Genomic DNA, 24,006 nt, shown 5'->3' with positions numbered 1-24,006 from the left:
GAAGAAGCAGCTGACTGCTGGTGGGTGTCCATGGCTTGAATGAGCATAACTCTCCAAGTAACTCATAGGACGAGGGAGACTTTGAGGGGGTTATGATGAGAGTAGGTGTCTTACTGGGGCCAGAGAACTGGTCTTACTGGGGCAGAGACCCTCTTCCTTGTTTTTCCAATTTCACCCACCCCCACCCCACACCCATTTCAGTACCACAAGAGCACTGCAAGGACGGAGAATGGAGCTTTTGGGTCTTAACCTTTACAAGACAGATGAAGGCCAACCATGCATTGTCAAGCCTCTACAATAACACTGTGGAAATGAACTAGAAAACATTCCGTTGTTCTTTCAACAAGTGTGTGCCAGGCACTCTGTTATATATACTGGGATGCTGGACTCAGGCCCTGCCTTAAGAGGCTCGGAGTGCGGTGAGGGGAAATAGACAAGGAAACAGATACTTATGAGGAAGAACCATCAAAGAGGAAGGCAGTAAGCTGCTTCCTGTCCTACCCCAGCTCCACCACTTATCAGGGTGACTTCAGACAGGTGCCTAACCCAATCTGGGGAGATCCAAAAGACTCCCTGAAGAAGTGACATCTAAGCTAAAACCTAAAGGATGCTTAAGGATGAGTTGAGCAAAACAAGAGGAAGCTTTACTTTCATAAGCTCTCCAGGCAGTCAAAACAACAAGGGTAGAAGCCTTAAAACTCTGCTTGGGAACTAGAGTGCAAATTGCCTGGAGTATATGGTTTAAGGCATCAAGCTTTCATTTTAGGATCATCTCCTTGTCTGCTGGATGGAGAGTGTTTTGAAAGGGAGTAAGAATGAAGGCAAGGTGACCAGTGACGCTTGGATTAGGGTAGAAGCAGTAGGGATGGAGAGAATGGGATTCATTTATTGATTCGACAAATATTTATAGGGGATCTACAATGTGCTAGGTCCCATTCTAGGCACCAGGGATATAGCATTAAAGAAAATACCTCCTTTGACAGATCTTACCTTTTTTTTTTTTTTGAGACGGAGTCTCACTCTGTCGCCCAGGCTGGAGTGTGGTGGCGCGATCTCAGCTCACTGCAACCTCCCAGGCTGGAGTGCAGTGGCGCAATCTCGGTTCACTGTAACCTCCGCCTCCTGGGTTCAAGAGATTCTCCTGCCTCAGCTTCCCGAATAGCTGGGACTACAGGCACGCGCCACCACACCCAGCTCATTTTTTATTTTTAGTAGAGACAGGGTTTCACCATGTTGGCCAGGCTGGTCTTGAACTCCTGACCTCAGGTGATCCACCTGCCTCGGCCTCCCAAAGTGCTGGGATTACAGGCATGAGCCACCACGCCCGGCCTCACAGATCTTACATTTTAATGATGGGCAACAGATAATAATTTCTTTTTCTTTTTTTTGAGACGGAGATTCGCTCTTACTGCCCAGGCTGGAGTGCAGTGGTGCAATCTCGGCTTACTGCAACCTCCACCTCCCAGGTTCAAGTAATTCTGCCACCTCAGCCTCCCGAGTAGCTGGGATTACAGGCGCCTGCCACCACGCCCAGCTAATTTTTGTACTTTTAGTAGAGATGGGGTTTCACTACATTGGCCAAGCTGGTCTTGAACTCCTGACCTCAGGTGATCCACCCACCTTGGACTCCCAAAGTGGTGGGATTACAGGCGTGAGCCACCATACCTGGTCAGATAATAATTTTCAAAAGGAGGATATATCTTACATAGAGACCCACACTACGGAGAAAGAGAGGAGGAGGGATAGTGGGGCTGGAGGGAGGGATGCATTTTAAATAGAGAAGTCAGGGAAGGCATCACAGCATAGGTGACATTTGAACAAAGGATAAGGATCTCAATTACTGGAAGAAGTGTGCCATAGGGCTATCTGGGGGAAGATGGGCCAGGGAAACTGAAGAGCACCTGCGAAGGATGAGGGAGTTAAGAAGAAACACACCGGGCATCTTTGAGGAGCACCAGGGAAGCCAGTGTGGGTGCAGCAGAGTGGGAGAAGAGAAGGCTAGAAAATTATACAGAGGCCAGACTGTGCAGGACTTCGGAGGGAATTCTAAAACTTTCACCTTTATTCTGGTTATACTGAGAAGGCATTGGAAGATTTTGAGCAGAGGAGTGACATTTTCTGATATATATATATATTATATAAATATATATTTATATAATATATTATTAATATATAATATATCATATATTTATATAATATATTATTAATATATAATATATCATATATCATATATTGTATAATATGTATTATATATCATATGATATATAATATATTTAATTATTTATTATTTATATAATTATATATAATTATATTTTATAATTATACATTTATATATAAATAATAAATATATATAACATATTTATATAATTATATAAATATATAATATATTATATATCATATATAATTATATAAACATATATAATATATTATATAATTATATAAACATATATAATATATTATATATAATAAGATAAATATATATAATAATATAAGTAATAATAATATAAACAATATATTATATATAATAACATAAATATATATTATATATAATAACATAAATATATAATATATTATATATAATAACATAAATATATATAATATAATAAAAAAAAATATATATTATATATAATAACATAAATATATATTATATATAATAACATAAATATATAATATATTATATATAATAACATAAATATATATAATATATTATATATAATAACATAAATATATATAATATATTATATATAATAACATAAATATATATAATATATTATATATAATAACATAAATATATATAATATATTATATATAATAACATAAATATATATAATATATTATATATAATAACATAAATATATATAATATATTATATATAATAACATAAATATATATAATATATTATATATAATAACATAAATATATATAATATATATAATAACATAAATATATATAATATATATAATAACATAAATATATATAATATATTATATATAATAATATAAATATATATAATATATTATATATAATATATTATCCCAAAATGCTGGGATTACAGGCTGGGATTACACCATGCCCAGCCATTCTGACTTATGTTTTTAAAAAACTGGCCAGGGCCTGGTGTGCTGGCTCACATCTGTAATCCCAGCCCTCTGAATCCAAGGTGGGCAGATCACTTGAGGCCTGGAGTTCGAAAACAGCTTGGCCAACATGGCAAAACTCAGTCTCTACTAAAGATACAAAAATCAGCTGGGTGTGGTGGTGCACACCTGTAATCCCAGCTGCTTGGGAGGCTGAGGCAGGAGAATCGCTTGAACCCAGGAGACAGAGATTACAATGAGCCAAGATCATGCCACAAAAAAGATTACCCTTGCTACTACATTGAGAAATGACTCCAGGAGTTAAGGGCAGAAACATGGAAACCAGTTAGGATACACTGAAATAATCTAGGCAAGAGATTATGGTGAAGTAATGGAGAGGTTAAGAAGTAGTCAAGATTTGCTGGCTGGACACAGTGGCTCACACCTGTAATCCCAGCGCTTTTGGAGGCCAAGGCAGATGGATCACTTGTGCTCAGTAGTTCAAGACCAGCCTGGGCAACATAGCAAGACTCCATCTCTACAAAAAGTACAAAAATTGGCTGGGTGTGGTGGCACACACATGTAGTCCCAGCCACTCTGGAGGCTGAGGCAGGAAATCACTTCAGGCCAGGAGGCAGACATTGCAGTGAGCCATGATCGCACCATTGCACTCCAGCCTGGGCACTACAGAGACCCTGTCTCAAAAAAAAAAAAAAAAGATCTGCTGAAGGGTTGGTTCACCAAAAAGCAGAATATGGCAGCAGGAACAGGTTTAAGAGGGAGCAGAGATTAGTATCCTTTTGGACATGCTGAGTTTGAGATGTTTGTTCTAACTCCACATAAGGATGTCACATGAGCAATAGATATACAAGTGGATGATCTGAGAGATTTAAGAGAAGGATCTATAGGATTGGATACCTGATTGAATGGATAAGGGGTCAGGGAGGGCAGTAAGGGACAGACAGCTGTCAAGGTTGTCTTCTTCATCCTCAGCTTGGTAATACGTTTTTGAAGTCCAGGCGCGGTGGCTCACGTCTGTAATCCCAGCACTTTGGGAGGCCGAGGCAGGCAGATCACCTGAGGTGAGGAGTTTGAGATTAGCCTGGCTAACATGGGCAAAACCCTGTCTCTACTAAAAATACAAAAACTAGCCAGGCGTGGTGGCGCGCACCTGTATTCCCAGATATTTGGGAGGCTGAGGCAGGAGAATCGCTTTAACTTGGGAGGCAGAGGTTGCAGTGCGCCACTAGCACTCCAGCCTGAGTGACAGAGCAAGACTGTCTCAAAACAACAACAACAACAACAAAAAACAAGTTGTTGATAGGTCCACCAACTGAGATGGGGAATGCAGGAGGAAGAACAGGCTGGAATGTGAAGATAAGGAGTTTGGCTTCCAATACATTGAATTTAAGGTGCCTGTGGGACGTCTGTGCAGACAGCACAGATCTGCAACCAGGAGGTGAGGATTTAGCCTGGAGATACTGACTGGGGAGTCATCAGCATGTAGATGGTAATAAGGCTCAGGAGTAAATGAGATAGCCCCAGGGTGTAGATTGGTAAGAGAAGAGGATGGAAAGCAGAACTCTGAAGACTGCCAACATTTATGAGATGGAAATTGGAGACATCTATGATTAGAAGATAAGAAGAAAAGGGGAAGCATATGATATCTTACAAGTTAAGGGGACTGTTCAAAAAAGACAAGAAGTGAGGGATTGTTTTTTATTTTTTATTTTATTTTATTTTATTTTTTTTATTTTTTTGAGACGGAGTCTCGTTCTGTCACCCAGGCTGGAGTGCAGTGGCGCAACCTTGGCTCACTGCAAGCTCCGCCTCCCGAGTTCACGCCATTCTCCTGCCTCAGCCTCTCCGAGTAGCTGGGACTACAGGCGCCCGCCACCACGCCCGGCTAATTTTTTGTATTTTTAGGAGAGACGGGGTTTCACTGTGGTCTCGATCTCCTGACCTCGTGATCCGCCCGCCTCAGCCTCCCAAAGTGCTGGGATTACAAGCGTGAGCCACCGCGCCCAGCCGAGGAATTGTTTAGATTGTTTATCCTGGAGGTCACTGGTGAGGAGGTCAGAAAGGGCCCTCCAACTGCTTCCAAGCTAGACCTTCTTTCTTCGCACCATCCTGACAGCATGGAATTGAGGATTAGGGCTTAGAAGCCACTTTCTCCTTGTTTGTTCATTCATTCATTCATTCATTCACATATTCACTTGCCCTGCATACAACCCCCCATGTGAAGAGACACAAAGCGCTAAAGACAGGCTCTGTCATCAGAGGATCAGGGACCCAGGGGTCATACTGAACTGGATTTCAATCTCAGTTCTACCATTTAGAACATAATCTTTGATGACTCCAAAATCCCTATCTCCAGGACAAACATCCCCACTGGGCCTGTATATACAATTGTATCCTCAACATTTCCACTGGGATATGAGCCAACTCAACTTAGAAAATCCCTTTACTCACCAGTCTGGGCAACATGGTGAAACCCTCACTCTAAAAAAATATACAAAAATTTAGCTGGGCTGTTTTGTGTGCTTGTAGTCCTAGCTACTCAGGAGGCTGAGGAGGTAGGATCACCTGAGCCTGGGGAGTTGAGGCTGCAGTGGGCCATGATTGCGCCACTGCACTCAAGCCAGGGCAACAGGGTGAAATCCTGTCTCAAAAAAAAAAAAAAAAGAAAGAAAAAAGAAAAGAGGAAATAGAGAAGAAAAGAAAATACCCTTACTCAAATAATCTAATCCTGTTCAATTTTCCCCTTTTTAGTAAATGGTGCTACCATCAGCCTTTTGTTGAGATCCAAATCGTAGGAATCATTTTTAAAACATTTTTGGATGATAGAAGGGAAAAATAGAGAGAGAGTATAAATATTATAGTATAGCCTGGCACAGAGGCTCACGCCTGTAATCCTAGCACTTTCGGAGGCCAAGGCAGGTGGATTACCTGAGGTCAGGAGTTTGAGACCCGCCTTACCAATATAGTGAAACCTTGTCTCTGCTAAAAATACAAAATTAGCCAAGTGTGGTGGCGCGTGCCTGTAATCCCAGCTACTCAGGAGGCTGAGGCAGGAGAATCACTTGAACCCTGGAGGCGGAGGTTGCGGTGAGCCGAGATCACGCCATTGCACTCCAGCCCAGGCAACAAGAGTGAAATTCGTCTCAAAAAACAATAATTATAGTATATATAATATATGGTATATTATAGTATATATAATATATGGTATAGTATATATGGTATATTATAGTATATATAATATATGGTATAGTATATATGGTATATTATAGTATATATAATATATGGTATAGTATATATGGTACATTATAGTATATATATGGTATAGTATATATGGTATATTATAGTATATATAATATATGATATGGTATATATAACATGGTATATTATAGTATATATAATATATACTATAAATACATATAATACATATAGTATATTTATACTATATACTTATCACCATATACAGTATATCCAATACTAGATATAATATGTACTATATATAATATACTATACTTACATAGTGTACTTATAATAATATATAGTACCTTATAATATACTATACTTATATAGCACACTTATAATAAGCGTACTATTATATACTATATAATAGATATATAAGGAAGGCCCTGTGTGTTCTGGCCCCTGCCTTTCTTTCTGGACACTCGGCCTTCTTTCTGTCCTGGAACCTGCCTGTTCTATTGCTTTTGCATTTGTTTTTTGTTCTGACTGGATCGCTCCTCCCCCAGGTTTCACCTATCTGACTCTTCGTGTGCATTCAGGTCCCAGCTCAAATGTCACTTTTTCAGAAAGCCTTTGTGTGAGCCTGTTATTCTCTATCACGTAAATTGTCCTACGTATATTTACGTTAAATTTTTTGTACATTTTTCTGGGAATCCTCAGGGCCTAGAAAAATCTTTTGTTAAAGATTTATTGACTGAGCATTGACCTTGGCAGATTTCTGCAGTTCTTTAAGCCATGGTTTCCTTATTAATAGAGGAATAAATGCCTATCTTGCTAGGTAGTTTAAAGTGCCAGGGATGAAGATAAAAGTATTAAGGACATCGGGAAATATCCCCACACTGAACCTTTTGCATTTCCCTGCTCAGTTCCACCGAACTGCTGAGCAGAGCGACAAACGCTCCTTTCCCTCTGGGTAAAAAGAGCTACGGGTCTCCACTTCAGGCCCAGGAAGACGTGGTCTCACTACGCCGTGGCATCATCGCTTTTTTAACAAGCGCAGAAAATCCCCTCCCATCCCAATGTTTAATATACCGAAGTTTGTGAGAGTCACGTGAGACTCTCGGGTCTGCCCCGCCTTAGAGAGGTGGAGCCTCAGCTTGTGGGCCAATAGCAGGAGCAGCCCCCGGAACAACCCCAACGCGAAGGGAAAGGGGGAGGAGCCGGGCGCCGGGCCCTGTAACAGTACTTCCGGAAAGCACGCCCCGCCCCTTCCCCCACCCCCCGCTCCCGTTTCTTTCGCCAGTGCCGGGTGGGCCGAACCGGCGGGTGCTGATTAAAGGCGCCGCCTGCCGCTTTCTCCTTGCCCCCCAGCGCCGCAGCTCTCCGCCCCCTTCCCGAGTAGCGGGACCGGCCTCGATGTAGGGACACCACCCCCCGTCTCCTTCCGCCCCAGCCCGGGAGCTGGGCTCCCTGCAGTCCCCGGCCCTCCCGCTTCCCCACCCTGCCTGCCCCGCTCTGCTCCGAACCCATTGTATACGGCCGGCTGCGGACTCCCAGGCCGGGCCGTGGCGGGGGCGCCGGGACCCCCGAGTGCCCCTCCGGCTGGTCCCGCCGGCCGCAGCATCTCCGCCGTCCGCCTTCCTCGCGGCGGCGGCGGCGAGGGCGCCCTTTCCTCCCCGCGCGGGTGACGGGGACGCACTCCCACCCCGCGGCGCCCCTTCCCGGAGGGGGAGTCGGGCCCGAGCAAGTCGAGGCAGGAAAGGGCCGCCGCGGACTGCCCGGCCCGCGGATCGTTTTTATTATCGAGATTATTATTAAAAGGGGGCGGGGACCCCAGGACGTGGGGGAGGGGCTGGATATGCAGGTATTTTTATTAAACAGATTATTCCTGAAATAATAATACGCGCAAGATGGCTGAAGGTGGCTGTGATGAGAGTGTTGGGGTTGGGATTTTTTCTTCCTTTTTCGTTTTTGATCTGAGGATAAAGCTCTGAGGCGACAGCCGCTGCGGAGACCCTGCCCGAAGCGCCGTCCCCTCCCTTGAGAAGCCGCGGGCAGACAGACGGACCTCGGACCGAGCAACGGGCGCGGGCCCGCCCCGGACGCGTCGCCTGGGCAGCAGCCGGGGACCGCGGGCGCTCGCCTTTCTGCCGACTTCTTCCAATTCTCATCTTTTTTTATTTTTTGGACAGGACCGGGGTGGGTGGAGCAGAGGTGGAGAGAAATCGGGACTTGGCATTTTCTCCCCTCTCTCTCTCCTAATTTGTTGGAGGCCGCCAGCCCTCCCCTTGGAAAAAAAAATCCCACCAAAAAAAAAAAAAAATCAGGAGCGAGAGGACGCCGCGGGCCCCTCAGCGAACGCTCCCAGACCCCGGCCGCCGCCGCGGAGCCCAAGATGGCTGGGCGCTGAGGGAGGCGGCTCGGCCTGGCCCTGCCGCCGCAGGCTGCCTCCGACCGCAGCCCCGAGCCTTCCAGGCCCGAGCAGAGGCCGAGAAGAAAAGAAAGTGGGGGGGGAGGGGGCCGGGGGGGCGAAGGGGGAGGGCCGGGGGAGGGGAGGGCCGGGAGCCTAGCCTCCTGTTCATTAGCAGTTGAGAAAAATTCCTTTCTAGTTTGATCAATCCTTGTTTTCCTCGGCAGAGCCCGGGCGCCCGCCCAGAGCGGAGACGGGCGCGCGGGGTCTCTCCGCGGCGGGGACGCCGGGCCTCGGGGGAGCGCAGAAGTAGCCGCCCGGGGGTCAGGCCGGAGCGCCGCCGGGGCTTCTCCCTCCCTCCCTCGCCGGTTGCCTTTTTTTCCACTTCTCTCCCTCCCCCTTCCGTTTCTATTTGTGAAGGGAGGAGGAAGGCAGAGGCGGGCTGGTGTCTCTGGCCGGGGACTGGAATTTCATCTGAATGACTGCCCCTGCGCGCACGCAACGCCCCGGAGTCGGCCCGCCCGCGCCCCGCAGCCCGCGCCCGGCCAGCCAGTCGGGGGACGCCCGCACCGTGGCCCGGGGACCGCCGGCCCGCCCCTCCCGCCCCGTCCGGATCTAGCAGCCCTCGGCGCGGCCGCCCTCGCCTCCTGGCCCCGCGGACCCCAGGCTCTGGCCCCTGCGAGGGAGGTGCGGCGCCGACGAGCCAGGCAGGAGCCGCCGCTGCCGCCGCCGCCGCCGGAGGAAGTGTGCTGCTCCCAGGCTTCGTCTGCCGCGGGGCGCGCCCCAATGTCAGCCGCGGGGACTAGCGCAGGCCACGGGCCGCCACTGCCCTAGCCGCGCCGACGGGGAGGCGGCCTCTTATATGGAATTTGGACCCCGGCGCTCCCCTCCAAGGCTGGAGTCCCGGCCGCGGCCCTGGCGCAGTCCGCCGCCTCCCGCTAGGCGCTCGGGAGGAGGAGGAGACGCAGCCGGCTGCGCGCGCGGCGTGAGGACCGCGGCTCCCTCCTCCGGGGGGCGGGCACGCGGAAGGCGCTGCTGACTGAGCGACCGTCGGGGCCGGCTGGGGCCGGAGCTCGGGGCTCGGTGGGCCTACAGCGGCTCCGGACGGACCCCCGGGGCTGGGGAGTCGGGGAGGCCTGTCCCGGCCCCCTGCCCGCAGCCGCCATGGCGGAGAATTGGAAGAACTGCTTCGAGGAGGAGCTCATCTGCCCCATCTGCCTGCACGTTTTCGTGGAGCCAGTGCAGCTGCCGTGCAAACACAACTTCTGCCGGGGCTGCATCGGCGAGGCGTGGGCCAAGGACAGCGGCCTCGTACGCTGCCCAGAGTGCAACCAGGCCTACAACCAGAAGCCGGGCCTGGAGAAGAACCTGAAGCTCACCAACATCGTGGAGAAGTTCAATGCCCTGCACGTGGAGAAGCCGCCGGCGGCGCTGCACTGCGTGTTCTGCCGCCGCGGCCCCCCGCTGCCCGCGCAGAAGGTCTGCCTGCGCTGCGAGGCGCCCTGCTGCCAGTCCCACGTGCAGACGCACCTGCAGCAGCCCTCCACCGCCCGCGGGCACCTCCTGGTGGAGGCGGACGACGTGCGGGCCTGGAGCTGCCCGCAGCACAACGCCTACCGCCTCTACCACTGCGAGGCCGAGCAGGTGGCCGTGTGCCAGTACTGCTGCTACTACAGCGGCGCGCATCAGGGACACTCGGTGTGCGACGTGGAGATCCGAAGGAATGAAATCCGGGCAAGTACCCTACGCGCGCGCGCGCACACACACAGACACACAGTCCCTTCCTCTCTCCCGCCCCGGGACCACCCATCCGGACAGGCTGACTCTTGTGACATCAGGCCAGTAGCCCCTGGCCAAACTCTTCTCTGAAAGTTTGGGGACAGGGTCCTGGATAGAAGGGCCCCGGGTCGCTACTTGATACATTCTCGCACCTGTGCGCACAGGGTCCGTCTTCTGAGTGCTTTATGGGATTGGGGTGTGGGACCGTCAGGGGTAGAGTCTGGGTGTTGCTTTTCTGTGGTGCGCAGCTCCCTCCCCCAGTCTTGTTGCTGTAGGCCCTACGGGAAGTCACCGAGGCAGTGACCCCGGTCCTGCCTCTCCAGCTGCTGTTTATGTAATGAGTGTCCCGGTGCCGCTGCTGTGGCTGACATGATCCATGATGCTGGCATACCAATGAGGAAGTAAACAAAAGCAGCCATGTTTTCAGCGCTATTGGAAACACATTGGGGGGGTGGGGGGAGTTTCCGGAGGGAGAGCAGAACTTCGGCCATGTCTCTGGACAGGGCCTGGGCAGCCAGCGAGGCCCCGACAGCGGGTCCGCTATTTGGATTCCTCCCGAGAGCCGGCTCTCCCTGTGTGAGAATCGCTGCCCTGTGTGCCTGTGTGTCGCACGGGCCGCATGAACAAGGCTTCAAGTATGTGTCTTCATCATCCTGGCCCTCTCGCCTAGCCCAACCCTCTCGCCGCCCTCCCACATTTGGGGAGGGGAAGTGGAAGACGGAAAAAGAATCCTGTGGGTTTAAGGTTGAGCCGCCTTGAAATCTGGTTTCAGGCAGCTGGCTCCCCTGGGCTGCCGGCTGGGTGATTACGGAACCGCGTCCCCTCCCATTGTATACACTCAGCGGCCGCGGCCAATGTCAAACCGCCTCCCCCCTCAGGCCTCTGGGCCTGGTTTTGGAGCTGGACTGAGGCAATACTTCCGTCCCCTTCAGTGGAGGGGGCTCCTTCTAGGTCCCTCCCCAGTCCTCTGGCTTTCAGGGTTGAGTCATACCAAAAGGAAGGGGTTGGCCTGACACCGAGAAGTCCTCTCTGAAGCCCCACCTTGGGGCCTGGGGTCTGGGGCCTGGGGCCTGGGTGTGATATCTGGGGGGTAGGCTGCGCTCTGGTGGGACTGGGAGTATCTCTGGGTGGGGATCCCTGGAGGTTAGTGGAGGCCAGTGCGGAGGCTGGGTATGAGGAAGCTCTGTTCCGGGCATGATTGGAGATGGGGCTGTTTCCTGTGTGGGGGGACCAGTCAGAATGAGTCACTGTTTAGCAATTAAAAAACATACACATACAACCAACAAAAGGCAGGAGGGCCACCACAGGCTGGGGCGGGGACAGCAAATACGATTTGCTGTATAATTAGTTTCCAGTCGGATGGACTAGCCCTGGGTTTGTGTGCCAGGATAGGCCTCTGGTTTCTTAAAGGAAGTGTGTCCTCCACCCCCTGTGTCCTCCACCCCCGTTCAGGGCAGGCACAGCCCACACTTTCCCCAGTATTGGGAAGCTGCTGCTATTAATAAAGATGGAAGGGCTGGGGGAGGAGGCCGGGAAAAGTGCAGAGGCAGGAGAAAGGAGGGCTGTCCAGTTCTGTCCTGGGATTGGCAGTGGAAAATGAGAGGAGGGGAAAGGAGATGTGGTGAAAGGAACAGGGGAGGGGCAGCAACTTGGGCGATGTGCGGATGCCTGCCTGCACCCACAGTGCTGCTGTAGCTGGTCTGAGTTCTAGGGATGTCTTTAACTGGGGTAGGGGAGAAAACGTCATTATACCTGACTTGGTGTAGGAGGATAGCTTTAGGTGTCTGTGTTTTTGAATGTCTTTGAGACTGTGTCCTTCGCCCTCCAATGCACTTGTCTCCTGTCTCTACAGTTCAGGGCGCAGGCAGGGGTGGGTGGGTGGCATGTGCATGCAGAGTATTCCCTGGGGTGCCCCCTAGCAGGCCCCTCATCTCCAGACTCGTGGATTGGATGGAAGCAGGCACTGAACTTTGTCGGCAACTCTGCAGGGTGTGTGTGCGTGCGCGTGCTTTCTTGTTCCTGGTGTGGGCAGGCTCAGAAGTAGTGGGTTGCATCAGGGCCAGATGTGCAATTCTGTGCGTTCAGCAGCTGTGCCCTGCAGTGGCAGCCTGAGTCTCATCCTTCTCCAGGTTCCCCCTCCCCAGGCCCCTGATTCTTTCTAGTGCCCCCGGCCGCTGGGGTTGGAAACCCTTCAGTAGCCCAGTGTCACTCAAGTATGAGTTTGACTTATTGAATTTGGAGGAATAGGGGCCCTGCCTGCCCTCCCAGGAGGGAGAGGAGGAGGTGAGCCATAGGAACCTAAAGGGAAGAACCCTCTGCACTCTGTAGGCCAAACGGGGAGTGGGTGGAGCGCTGTTCCTTGGCCCCTTTTCCCTTCCCGGAGGGAGTCTGCCTTAAAGGGCCTTTGCTGGTGTTGTGGGCGAGGGCCACAGAATTCCCCAGGATACAGGGACAGAAGCACAGAGACCTGGCACCTACCTTAAAATCTAGGCTCCGCTTCTTGTGTGTCCTCTTCTGCCCTCCCAGGGGGATTGCTGACATGCCTGTCAATTGGCTAGAAATAGGAAACCCCGATTAACCCCTCCCTGGTGGCCTCACCCTCATATACTTACAGCATCCACAGGTGCACATGGGCCATAGCCTAGAGCAGGGACCCCGCAGGAGGGCAAACAGGTCCTCCATCCATCCTGGGGGACTACAAGGGGGACTCTCAGAATCAGGCCCAAGCAGGTTGTTGCCCTAATCTTCCCTTGGGAAGCCAGTGTGTTGGCCACATTGCCCTGAGGCCTGGATACTCACTGGATGGTCCTGAGACCATTGTCTAGGATGTGCCTAGACCCTAAATGTGCTCTCCCATAAGGCTGTGGGGAAGCTAAGGGCCCAAGATTTGGACATCCAGGTGGGCTCAGGCCTGGCAGCCCTGAGTGGTCAGACCCCTCCTAGCCCCCAGGTTCTGGGGTTCATCTAAGCAATGAGAGACTGGTGGGAGCTGGGGGGCGTCCTTATCTCATCACCCCCCACGACATGGAAAGAAGACCCAAGAGCAGGCCCAGTTGCATATGTGAGGGGCCTGCAGGTATGTGGTGCGTATGTGTCTATGCAGGTGTATCTGCTTGAGTCTTGTGCAGTTACAGTTGTGTTTCTGCATTGTCCCTGGTGTCCCAGAGCAAGGCTGGACATGTTGCTAGGACCCTGTTCCTTGCATTCTCAGAGGTTCAGAGTCAAGAAGAGGTTCTCTGGGGGAGGAGATCCCACTGCTTGGGCCAGTGTGGGGTTTGCCCCTACTTGGAGTGAGGGTATCCTGTGCACATTGCCGGTGGCTGGAGGGGTCACCCTGAGACCCTGGAGGGAATCCTGGGTTTCCTCTCCATTTGTCTCTGAGTACGCAGTGAGAGTGAGGGCTGGCTCTACTGGGGCTGGTGCTGAGGCTGGGGCTGCAGCCTGAGGCCAGCAGTGTAGACCTCACTGCTCCCTCTCCCTACAGCAGACCATACTCCTGCAGGGGTGTGTGTGTTTGTGTGCGCACGTGTGTTTGTGGTGTGAGGGTCATGTGGCCCCTTCTTTGGCCACTCCGAGTCTTTGTGGAAGGAGGCCCTGGCTTGGCCTTTCTCCGTTGCCCCTGAATGGGAGCCTCAGGCAGAGGCCCAGCTGCCCACCCCCACCCCAGGATCCTGCTGACATGGCCAGGCACCTGTCATGCACACACTATTATTACTGTGCATCCTGCAGCCCTGGGTGGCCGCACATCCGTGTCTGTCTGCAGGTGTGCGTGTGTGTGCATGTGTAGCCAGCACGTCTGGGTCGTGTATCTTGGATGTGACTCATTTTTTTGCATCTCACATGGGTGTCTCTGAGAAGGCGCAGCCTGCCTGACTTTAGTCCCTAGTTGCGCAGCCGTGTCTGCCTGCCGGGCCTGCTGAGTGCCTGCAAGTTGAAGTTGAGTGTGCCTTCCTGACAGTTGGCAGCACTACTGTGCTGCTGTGTGAGTGCCCGCTCAGGTGATCCTTGCTTGGTGGCTGTGAGTTTGTCAGGGGCCCTGGGACTTCCCCCTGTGGTGGGGTTGTTGGGGAAAGGAGGGAAAGATGGGCTTCCCCTTGGGGTGAGCCTGTGGCGGGTATTGGAGGTAGGAGCCGAAAGGGTCCTGCGCTGTTGTGTTGGGCACAATCTGGTGAGGCGGAGCAAGCCAGGCCTGGGCCCCTGCCCCGGGCCGAGCAGGCTGGCCTGGCTGGCCTCCTCCCTGGCTCTGGGAAAGCCTTCCTTTCCCGGCTGGCCTGGCATTCAAAGCCAGACAAAGGGGGGCTTTCTCTCTCGCCTCTTTGTTCTGCTGCCCCAGAGCGCTGCTCTCTGCATGGCAAAAGCTAATTCCACTCTGCAGCTGGGAAGCCCTCTCTGGGGTCTGCCGGGCTTGCATCTGAGGTGCTGCCTCTCTCCTTGCCCTGGCACCTGCCCTGGAGCCCCTTCCCTCTGCAGCCTGTGGTTTCCCCAGCCTGGGGTTCGGTTCACATGATAGCCCAAGGCAGCGGCTTGAGGCATGGAAAGGGGGTTTAGGGCAGGCAGAAGCTTTTCTGAGGAAAGGGGAGGGTGCTATGGGCCCAGAGACCCAGGGAGAGATGGGGACAGGGACCAGGGGGAGGAGTAGGGGAGGGTTAGGGTGGGGTGGCTCTGAGAAGGGGGCTGGAGCCAGAGCTGGGGCTGGCCGGGCAGGGACCTAAGCAGGAAGAGGCTGCCCAGCCCCCTCTTCTTGCCCCTCCCTGCACTGCCCCTCCCACCACCACAGGGGCTTCTGGAGCTAGCCCTGGTCTTGTCTGAAAACCTAGGGACTTCCTCTGTCCCAGTCCATGGGGCCCTGTTTCCTCCTGACCTTGTTTCTCTTCAAGGTTGACTTGAGGGTTTTATTATTATTATTTATTAACTTTTATACAGCCCAGAGTCCCCAAGCCTCACCCGTCTGCTCAGTCTAGTCTGGCATCAAAAATGGCAGCTGGCCTGGCCAGTCAGTCTCCAGAGGGACATGAGGCTTTTCCTGGGGCAGGAATGTAGGGGCTCAGGGTTTCCTGCTCCAGGCCGGGAGGGGAGTCAGAGGGAGCAGCGGCAAAGCTGAGGAGTGGGGGCCCAGGTGGTGGAGGGTGGGAATGGCGGCTCCTGATTGTTCATGTTTTTGTCCTCACAGGCCCTGGGCAGATCACCAAAGGCTTGAGGCCCAACAGGCAGGGCTGGGGGTGTGAAGGTCCTCCCTGGGCCCCACCTAGTCCCCATCTCCCTGGTGGCCTGGGGCCTCCAGAACTTCTAGCCCAGGCCACATTCCACTCTGCTCTGCTCTGCTCTGCTCCTGTGTGCTCCAGTGTACGCAGTCCAGGCCACGCACTGTTGTGGGGGGATGGGGCGGTGGCGTGTGTAAGGTGCCTCCAGCCCACCTGCCTGCGCAGAGAGTACTTGCTCTGAACTGAGCTGGGAAATCCGGTCGGATCTCAGCTATGGGTTTTTCCCAGGTGGGAAGTGGGGCCTTGGCTCTTAGCCATTCCCTGGGGAGGCAGGTGGGGGTTGGGATGGAAAGGAGGCTGCTGCTGGTGGGGGGTCTGGGCCTTGCTTCCTCTGCTCTCTGTCTTCCAGCATCTTCCAGTGTCTTGGCAACCTGATTTGCTCATTCGGTGAACTGGGGTGGGGTCGTGAAGGGGACAGCAGGCGGGTATTTCCCACCTTCCTTCCAGTTTCCCAGGCTTGAAGTGGCAGCAGCTCCCACTGTTCTCCCAGGCGCTGTTTGTAGCAGGAGTTGGCCCTGAGGGAGAGCAGGCCAGGACAGTGCGGCCCCCCGGACTCCTCCCTGGCTGGCACCCCCTGGCCAGCCTCCTTCCCCTTCCTGCTCTCACTCCAACCCTTGCAGCAGAGACAGGAGCCCAGTGGCCTCAGCAGCAGGAGGGGGAAATGAAACCCTCCCACCTGCTAGGGACTGTGTGGCCTGGGCCGGTGTCCCACCCAGAGTGCCTGGGACAGGCAGAAGCTCAGGAAGACCCTGCCAGCTCCCAGGGTAGAAGTGCTGCCAGGGGAGACTGAGGAAAGCCTGGAAGAAGAGGGAAGGGGCTGAGCCCCCCCCCCCCAGGACTGGACAGGAAGGCCCTCCCTCTGCTGTGCCCTGAGGGGTCACTCCCTGGGCATCGGCAAGGGATGGGGCAAAGGGGCACCCACCAGCCTGCGGGGTGGGTGTGGACAGCTCAGTTCCTGTCAAGGAAACTGCGCTGGGACCTTGGAGCTGCCTCTTTCCTACCCCTCCCCTGGGACTCACCTGAGTCCGCCCTGAACCAGCTCCTGGTGGGTTTGGTTGTGGAGAAGCAGCCGTGCAGTAAGCCCGTGTTGCGAGATGTGTGGGGCCAGCAGGGCCTTTCAGATATCCTGGGCACTGGATGGAGGGAGCGGCCTGGACTCTGAGGAGCACCTGGGGGGCCCTGTCCTCCTGAGGGTGGGCACGGGGCAGCCAGCAGGCAAGAATTTGAGGGCCAGTTGTTCCAGGGGAGGTCAGCGGGCCTGATGTTCCCAGAGTGTCCTGGCCACCTCGCCATCCTGCCAGGCCTCTCGCCATTGTCTGGGGCCTCCAGGAGGTCCAGCCTTCCCTGTGAGGGGGTTGGGTCAAGTGCGTTTGCACCTCTGGCTGTGCCTGCCAGCGTACCTGAGGCGGGCTCGGGGCTCAGGTGGCAAGGTATTCCCACGTGCGTGTGCAGCTTTCTGCCAGGCGCCCCTGTGCCTGCCTGCTCATGCTGTGTGTGCTGTCGGGCTCTGACCCTTGGGCTGGCAGCAGATTCCTGTGTCTCTTGGTGCTTCTAGGGGCAGGGCAAGGTCTCCCAGGTCTGGTTCTTTTAGAGGTCCTGTCCTGGGTCACTGAAAGGTTAAGTTGTGTGTGGGCCCCCTGCACCTAGCTTATAAGGTGAAAGCCTCACGCCCACACTTCCTCCTGCTCCCAGGGTTCTGGTTATTTCCATAGTAGTCTCCAACACAAAATAGGGTCAGGCTGAAGTCTGTGGTGGGCCTTGGTTTGCCCCTACGTAAAATGGCCTGGCGGGGTGAGGAAGGTGATGGCAGCTTGTCTTCGGGGGGCCAGCTGGGAGTGGCTGGGATGGGAGTCATGGGGTTGAACTGGAGGGTTACTCTGAGGCCCCCACAGAGGAAGAAAGAGAACCATTCCTTGCAGCATGACAGTTACTGTGAATGTCTGTGGTTACACAGAGCTGCTTTGCAAATTTTATTTTGTGTGTGGAACCCATGGGCTTATTGAGTGAATTTGTTATGCATCTCAGGCCGCCCAGGCCTTTGTGTGGCCTGCCTCTGAAGGGAGGTGGAGAAAGAGAGCAGCAAATCCCCATTCTTAAGAGGCTCTGTGTCTTGTAGGGAGATGAGACCATGGTTTGTGAGGCAATTAGAAGACTCCAGAATAGTGCTGTCTAACAGAACTTCTGCATGATGGTAACATTTTGAACTTTAGTATCTGAGACTAGTGATACATAGGTACTGGGCACTTGAAATGAGGCTGGTGCATGAGGAACTGATACTTAACTTTTTTTTTTTTTTTTTTTTTTTGAGACAGACTTTTGCTCTTGTTGCCCAGGCTGGAGTGCAATGGCGGGATCTTTGCTCGCTGCAGCCTTAGCCTCCCGGGTTCAAGCGATTCTCCTGCCTCAGCCTCCCGAGTAGCTGGGATTACAGGCATGCACCACCTCGCCCAGCTAATTTTGTATTTTTAGTAGAGTTGGGGTTTCTCCATGTTAGGCTGGTCTCGAACTCCCAACCTCAGGTGATCCGCCTGCCTCAGTCTCCCAAAGTGCTGAGATTGCAGGCATGAGCCACAGCACCCGACCTTATTTTTTATTTTTTGTTAACTTGGATTTAAATAGCCACGTATGACTAGTGGCTACCATATTGGACAGCACAACCTGAGAGGGAGGGCAGAATGGGACAGCCCCACCCCCTAGCCAGGACAGGGAGGGACCTGCACAGCCTGAGAGCAGGGGTCATGGAAAGTTTCCTAGAGGAGTGGGGACTTCATTTGGACCTTGAAGGATAGACAGGGGAGGGAGGAGGCACTGTGGGCTGCAGAAAAATGTACCTAGAGCTGCAGGGAGTTTCCATGTGCGGAGGGTTGGGGACAGGATACCAGTCCAGCTGGCTGGAAGAGTCAGGGTGTAAAAGAACCTTCATTGCCGTGCTAAAGTAGTTGATAGGAGGGAGTCACAGAGAGTTTTTGAGCAGGGGAGAGAGCCTGTCTGAAGAGGCATATCTGGTGAGAGGAGGGCAGGAGAGATGGAGTGACTGGCAGGAAAGGGGTTGTGGGGACAGAAGATTATGAGCTGAGAAGAGCAGTTTGGTCCCGCACCTTCCAGCAGCCTGGCCTCAGGTCTTAGGAGACCCCAAATCTCCTTTCTGCCTGGGTCCCACTGAGGGGGCTGAGGGAACTAGCCAGGACTCCAGAGTCCTCGCTCTCAGTCTTAAGAACAAGGGGAGGGGGTGGCTGGCCTGATGCCCCCTAATGTAAGGCGAGGGTAAAGTGAGATCTTTGGACTGGGACAGAGGTTCATGTGGCTTTGGAAGAGAATTTGACCTCCTGCATCTTAGGGTACTCATCTCTTAGAGGACGCTCCCCAGGGAGAGGCAGCACAGCCTGGGTAAGAACGGACCCTGCTGCCAGATCACCTGTGTTTGTGCCCAAGCTCTGCTATTTACAAGCTGTATGACTGTGGACAAATTACTTAACCTCTCTAGGCCTCAGTTTCCTCTTCTGTGAAATGAGAATAATGATAGTACTTATCTCATGACATTACTGGGATGATTAGATAAATCTGTACAGGAAAAGTGCTTAGAACAGAGGTTGGTGTAGCCCTGCCCTCAGAAAGCTCAGGGTTTAAATATGCATGGGGGCTGGGCATGGTGGCTCACGCCCATAATCCCTGCACTTTGGGAGGCTGAGGCGGGCAGATCATTTGAGGTCAGTAGTTTGAGACCAGCCTGGCCAACATGGTGAAACCCCGTCTCTACTAAAACTACAAAAAAATTAGCTGGACATTGTGGCACACGCCTGTAATCCCAGCTACTCGGGAGGCTAAGGCAGGAGAATCGCTTGAACGGGGGAGGCGGAGGTTACAGTGAGCCGAGATCACACCATTGCACTCCAGCCTGGGCAACAGAGTGAGACTCCATCTAAAAAAATAATAAATAAATATGCATGGGAAGCTATTCTGGGGAGAGCTGGGAATAGGCCTCTGGGATTGGAGGGGGCCAGAGGGGCTGGGTAGTAGGGGCTTGGTGCCATCGGGTCAAAGGATCCATAGGATGCATGTGTTGTGTAGAGGGAAGCATGGGGTCAGGGTTGGAGCTGCAGCCCCTCTGATACCCCCACTCAAATGTCCCTGCAGAAGATGCTCATGAAGCAGCAGGACCGGCTGGAGGAGCGAGAGCAGGACATTGAGGACCAGCTGTACAAACTCGAGTCAGACAAGCGCCTGGTGGAGGTAGCTAAGCCCAAGGCCATGCTGCAGGGTGGGGTGGCTTGAGTGCAGGGCTTTGGGTGAGTTCCTTACTAAGGATTGATTGTGTGGCTCTATGCCAGAACCACTCCATCAGTCATTCAGTGAACTGTCCGTGGATGCCCACTGGTGCCAGGGGATGCTGGCCCAGAGCCCTGTGCTACCAGTGGGGAACTGGCAGGTCAGACCTTGCCCCTGGGAGCCTGGGGCAGCCTGGTGACTTAGGGTTCTAGGATGTGAGATGGGTAAGAGAGGGAAACCAAAGGTCTCCAGTGCTCACCTGCCCGCCCACTCCTGCCCTCTGTACTCGCAGGAGAAAGTGAACCAACTGAAGGAGGAAGTTCGGCTGCAGTACGAGAAGCTGCACCAGCTGCTGGACGAGGACCTGCGGCAGACAGTGGAAGTCCTGGACAAGGCCCAGGCCAAGTTCTGCAGCGAGAACGCAGCGCAGGCGCTGCACCTCGGGGAGCGCATGCAGGAGGCCAAGAAGCTGCTGGGCTCCCTGCAGCTGCTCTTTGATAAGACGGAGGATGTCAGCTTCATGAAGGTGGGCTGGGCCCAGGACCAGGCTGGTGGCACCCAGAGGGCCATTTCCAAATTGGGATCTGCAGTTTCCCCCACCTGTAGCTCACATGCCCTTACCTTTGGAGCCAGCATGCATGGATTCAAATCCACCTGCCTGCTCTTTCTAGCACTGTGACCTTGGGCAAGTCAAAGGTACATCCCGGGCCTTGTTCCCTCACCTACAAAATGGTGTTGATGATACAGGTCTACTATTCTTTATCCACAATTCCATATTTATAAACATCTCTGAAAACTAACAAATTTTGGCATCTAATTTAACAGCAAAAATTGACCTAAACTGATGTTAGGCAATTTATGGTCTTTATCTTGCTTGGTATGAAAATTCAAACATTTTGCTGCAGAAATGTTGATTTATTAGATTGTTGTGTCTTGCTGGGGATGATATGTAATATACGATACAGGCACTGTATTCTCCTTCTAAAATCCAAAAAATTCCGAATTCCAAAACACATCTGGCCCCAAAGACTTGAGCTAAAACAGTGTGGGCCTGCAGAGCCCTTCTCCTCGGGTAGCTATCTGGATGAAGTTATGGATGCAAAGAAAGCACTTACAATGCCTGGGTCACGTGGCAAGAGCTCAGTAAATGTTAGCTCTTCTTCCACAAATGGCCACCCCCACCTTTGCCACTTTCTGTCCAGAATGAGAGGATCCACCCCGCCTGGGGGAGGTTCAGGGAGAGCAGCTTTTGTCTTCCCCTCTCCCTGGGCTCTCCCTGGGCTGCCTTTTCCACTGACTTGAGTCTTTTCTCTCCCCAACAGAACACCAAGTCTGTGAAAATCCTGATGGACAGGTAAGCTGACGGCCCCAGCCCTCCCCGGGGGCACATCCTGGGGAGGGCAGGGGGGCCAGGCCCATGGCGGGGAGGTAGGGCGGGCTCACCGGTGATGCCTCCTCACAGCAGATGCCCCGTCCACTGCCCCCAGGACCCAGACCTGCACGAGCAGCAGCCTTTCCCCCCCTAAGATCGGCCACCTGAACTCCAAGCTCTTCCTGAACGAGGTGGCCAAGAAGGAGAAGCAGCTGCGGAAAATGCTAGAAGGTGAGGGTGGGGTGTTCCGCCGAAGGGAGACAGAGCCCTTTGGGGAGGGGTTCAGCACCAGAGCCTTCCCTCCAAGAGGCAGTGTGGCCCAGTCTGGGAGACCTGTCCTCATATCCTGGCTTTGCCACTTGTAGCTGTAGGACAGTGGGTAAGCAACATGACCTCCCCAGCCTCCATTTCTTCAGCTTAAAGTGGGGATATAACTATTCTGTACCTCCTAATGGCAGAGGAGCAAGCATCACCTGAGATATAACATTCTTGGGCCTCTAGGTGTCAATGGTCCCCAGGTCAAACCCAGGGAGAGGAGGCCTGGGTTGCTTGGGGTAGGAGCTTTGGCGACTTTTGCCCCAACTCTCCACAGGCCCCTTCAGCACGCCGGTGCCCTTCCTGCAGAGTGTCCCCCTGTACCCTTGTGGCGTGAGCAGCTCTGGGGCGGAAAAGCGCAAGCACTCAACGGCCTTCCCAGAGGCCAGTTTCCTAGAGACGTCGTCGGGCCCTGTGGGCGGCCAGTACGGGGCGGCGGGCACAGCCAGCGGTGAGGGCCAGTCTGGGCAGCCCCTGGGGCCTTGCAGCTCCACGCAGCACTTGGTGGCCCTGCCGGGTGGCGCCCAACCAGTGCACTCAAGCCCCGTGTTCCCCCCATCGCAGTATCCCAATGGCTCCGCCGCCCAGCAGCCCATGCTCCCCCAGTATGGCGGCCGCAAGATTCTCGTCTGTTCTGTGGACAACTGTTACTGTTCTTCCGTGGCCAACCATGGCGGCCACCAGCCCTACCCCCGCTCCGGCCACTTTCCCTGGACAGTGCCCTCGCAGGAGTACTCACACCCGCTCCCGCCCACACCCTCCGTTCCCCAGTCCCTTCCCAGCCTGGCGGTCAGAGACTGGCTTGACGCCTCCCAGCAGCCCGGCCACCAGGATTTCTACAGGGTGTATGGGCAGCCGTCCACCAAACACTACGTGACGAGCTAACGCCAGGCAGGCGGCGGGGCGCTGGGGAATCTTCCTCCCCGGCCCCCGGGCTCGGGAGTTATGCATCCAGAGACCTGCCCTTCTACCTTCCTCGCCTCCCCTCTTCCTCATTCCATTGCCCCAGGTCTTTTCCTTTTGGATTTTGTTTTGGTTTTGGCTTTTTGATTTTTTTTTTTTATTATCAATCTCCTGGACACAGAGGTGACAGTGGGAGCTGACCTGGGCCAGGACCGCAGGTGGCCCTAGAGATGGGAAAGTGTCTGTGTCGAGGCGCTGAGCTCTCTCTCTCTTTCTCCTTTTTTCCTCTACTCCTTCCCTTTCACACCCCCGTGGCTGGAAGGAACCTCGGCTTCCCTGAAAGCTTGGGGGTCCCACCCCTCCTACCCCACCCGGGAGGAACGCCCAGGGCCCCGGGCTTGTTTCTCCTCTTGTTTTCCTTTTGGGCAGTTTGATCACTGATCGAGTAAGGAATGACCTTTAGATTGTGCGACTTTTTTTTTTTTTTAATTTTTTTAAACCAAGAATGATTTCTCCTGCTTCCTTCTCCTCACCATCTTCCCAGACGGAGTTCAAAGGCCACTTCTCAAGCAGCTTTTGGCACCTTCAGCCTCAGAGTGGAATCTTTTAAAGACAGGACCCCTATGTCCAGGAAAGGGGAAAAGGAACTTTGCCAATGATAGTGACCACAGCAAAAGCAAATAATAATAATATTAATAATAATAAAGAGAAATAAAAGAAATAATAAAATAAAAAACAATAGCACAGCCCTTGTTGAGGTCAGCAGGGAGGAGGGGCTGCCCGGAGTTGGGTCCTCGCCTGGATTTTGACACAGCAACTTCCTGTAGTGAGCACTTTGTATGAATCGTGGACTTCCTGTTCTCAAGGCGCAGGTATTTATTCTGTATCTGTCTAGAGCACACACCAAAATCCAACCTTCTAATAAACATGATGGCGCAGTCCCACTCCCTGCCTCGCCTGTTCCCCTTTCCCCCCCAGGCCTGGGATCTTCAGGCGTCAGTGTGGGGAGGGGCCCCTGCCCTCCTTGCCTTGATTTTGCTCCCCTGGGTCCAGCTGGTTCCAGGCCTGTGAATGTCAGTTCGTTGGGCACTGACTCCGTCTGCTCTTGGCCTTGGGTTCATTTGACAAATATTTGCCCAGGGCCTCCCAGGCCCAACCCCATGCCACCTGGGTCCCGGCATCTCTTTGAGGTTCTGCCAATGTGCTCTTAGCTGAGGACAAAGGAGAAACACCTTCCTATGAGTCTTGCAAAGTTTACCTCCTTCAGGCCACAAATATTTGAGTGCACACTACGTGCCAGATGCTGTGCAGGGCTGCGGGCATAGAGACAGAATGTAATCTAGCTGGGCCTTGGCCCTCATAGGGAGAGGGGACCACTCAGGTCCATACTTCCTTTGGACTTGGGGCTTTGGCCTTGGGAGGGGT

At 53.0% G+C, this 24,006-nt stretch overlaps 1 protein-coding gene across 1 annotated transcript; it reads left to right on the top strand.

Annotated features, from left to right (window-relative positions):
- Nucleotides 1-9,704: 9,704 nt before the first annotated feature.
- Nucleotides 9,705-23,525, top strand: TRIM8 (tripartite motif containing 8). The gene is made up of 6 exons (XM_003255405.3): nucleotides 9,705-10,419; nucleotides 19,860-19,955; nucleotides 20,284-20,517; nucleotides 21,314-21,345; nucleotides 21,479-21,594; nucleotides 21,956-23,525. The coding sequence occupies exons 1-6, from the start codon at nucleotides 9,850-9,852 to the stop codon at nucleotides 22,561-22,563; spliced, it is 1,656 nt and encodes a 551-aa protein (XP_003255453.1). The 5' UTR covers nucleotides 9,705-9,849; the 3' UTR covers nucleotides 22,564-23,525.
- The last annotated feature ends 481 nt before the right edge of the window (nucleotides 23,526-24,006 follow it).

This window comes from Nomascus leucogenys, chromosome 3, assembly GCF_006542625.1.
Source record: "Nomascus leucogenys isolate Asia chromosome 3, Asia_NLE_v1, whole genome shotgun sequence".
Lineage (NCBI taxonomy): Eukaryota > Metazoa > Chordata > Mammalia > Primates > Hylobatidae > Nomascus > Nomascus leucogenys.
This window is presented reverse-complemented; position numbering and strand designations above follow the sequence as displayed.

Bases quoted from the DNA above. Each gene is read 5' to 3' on its own strand.
- TRIM8 (XM_003255405.3), top strand. From the start codon at position 9,850: ATGGCGGAGAATTGGAAGAACTGCTTCGAGGAGGAGCTCATCTGCCCC. The intron at 19,956-20,283 runs GTAGCTAAGCCC...CTGTACTCGCAG, and splicing joins CAGACAAGCGCCTGGTGGAG to GAGAAAGTGAACCAACTGAA. The intron at 21,346-21,478 runs GTAAGCTGACGG...CACTGCCCCCAG, and splicing joins GTGAAAATCCTGATGGACAG to GACCCAGACCTGCACGAGCA.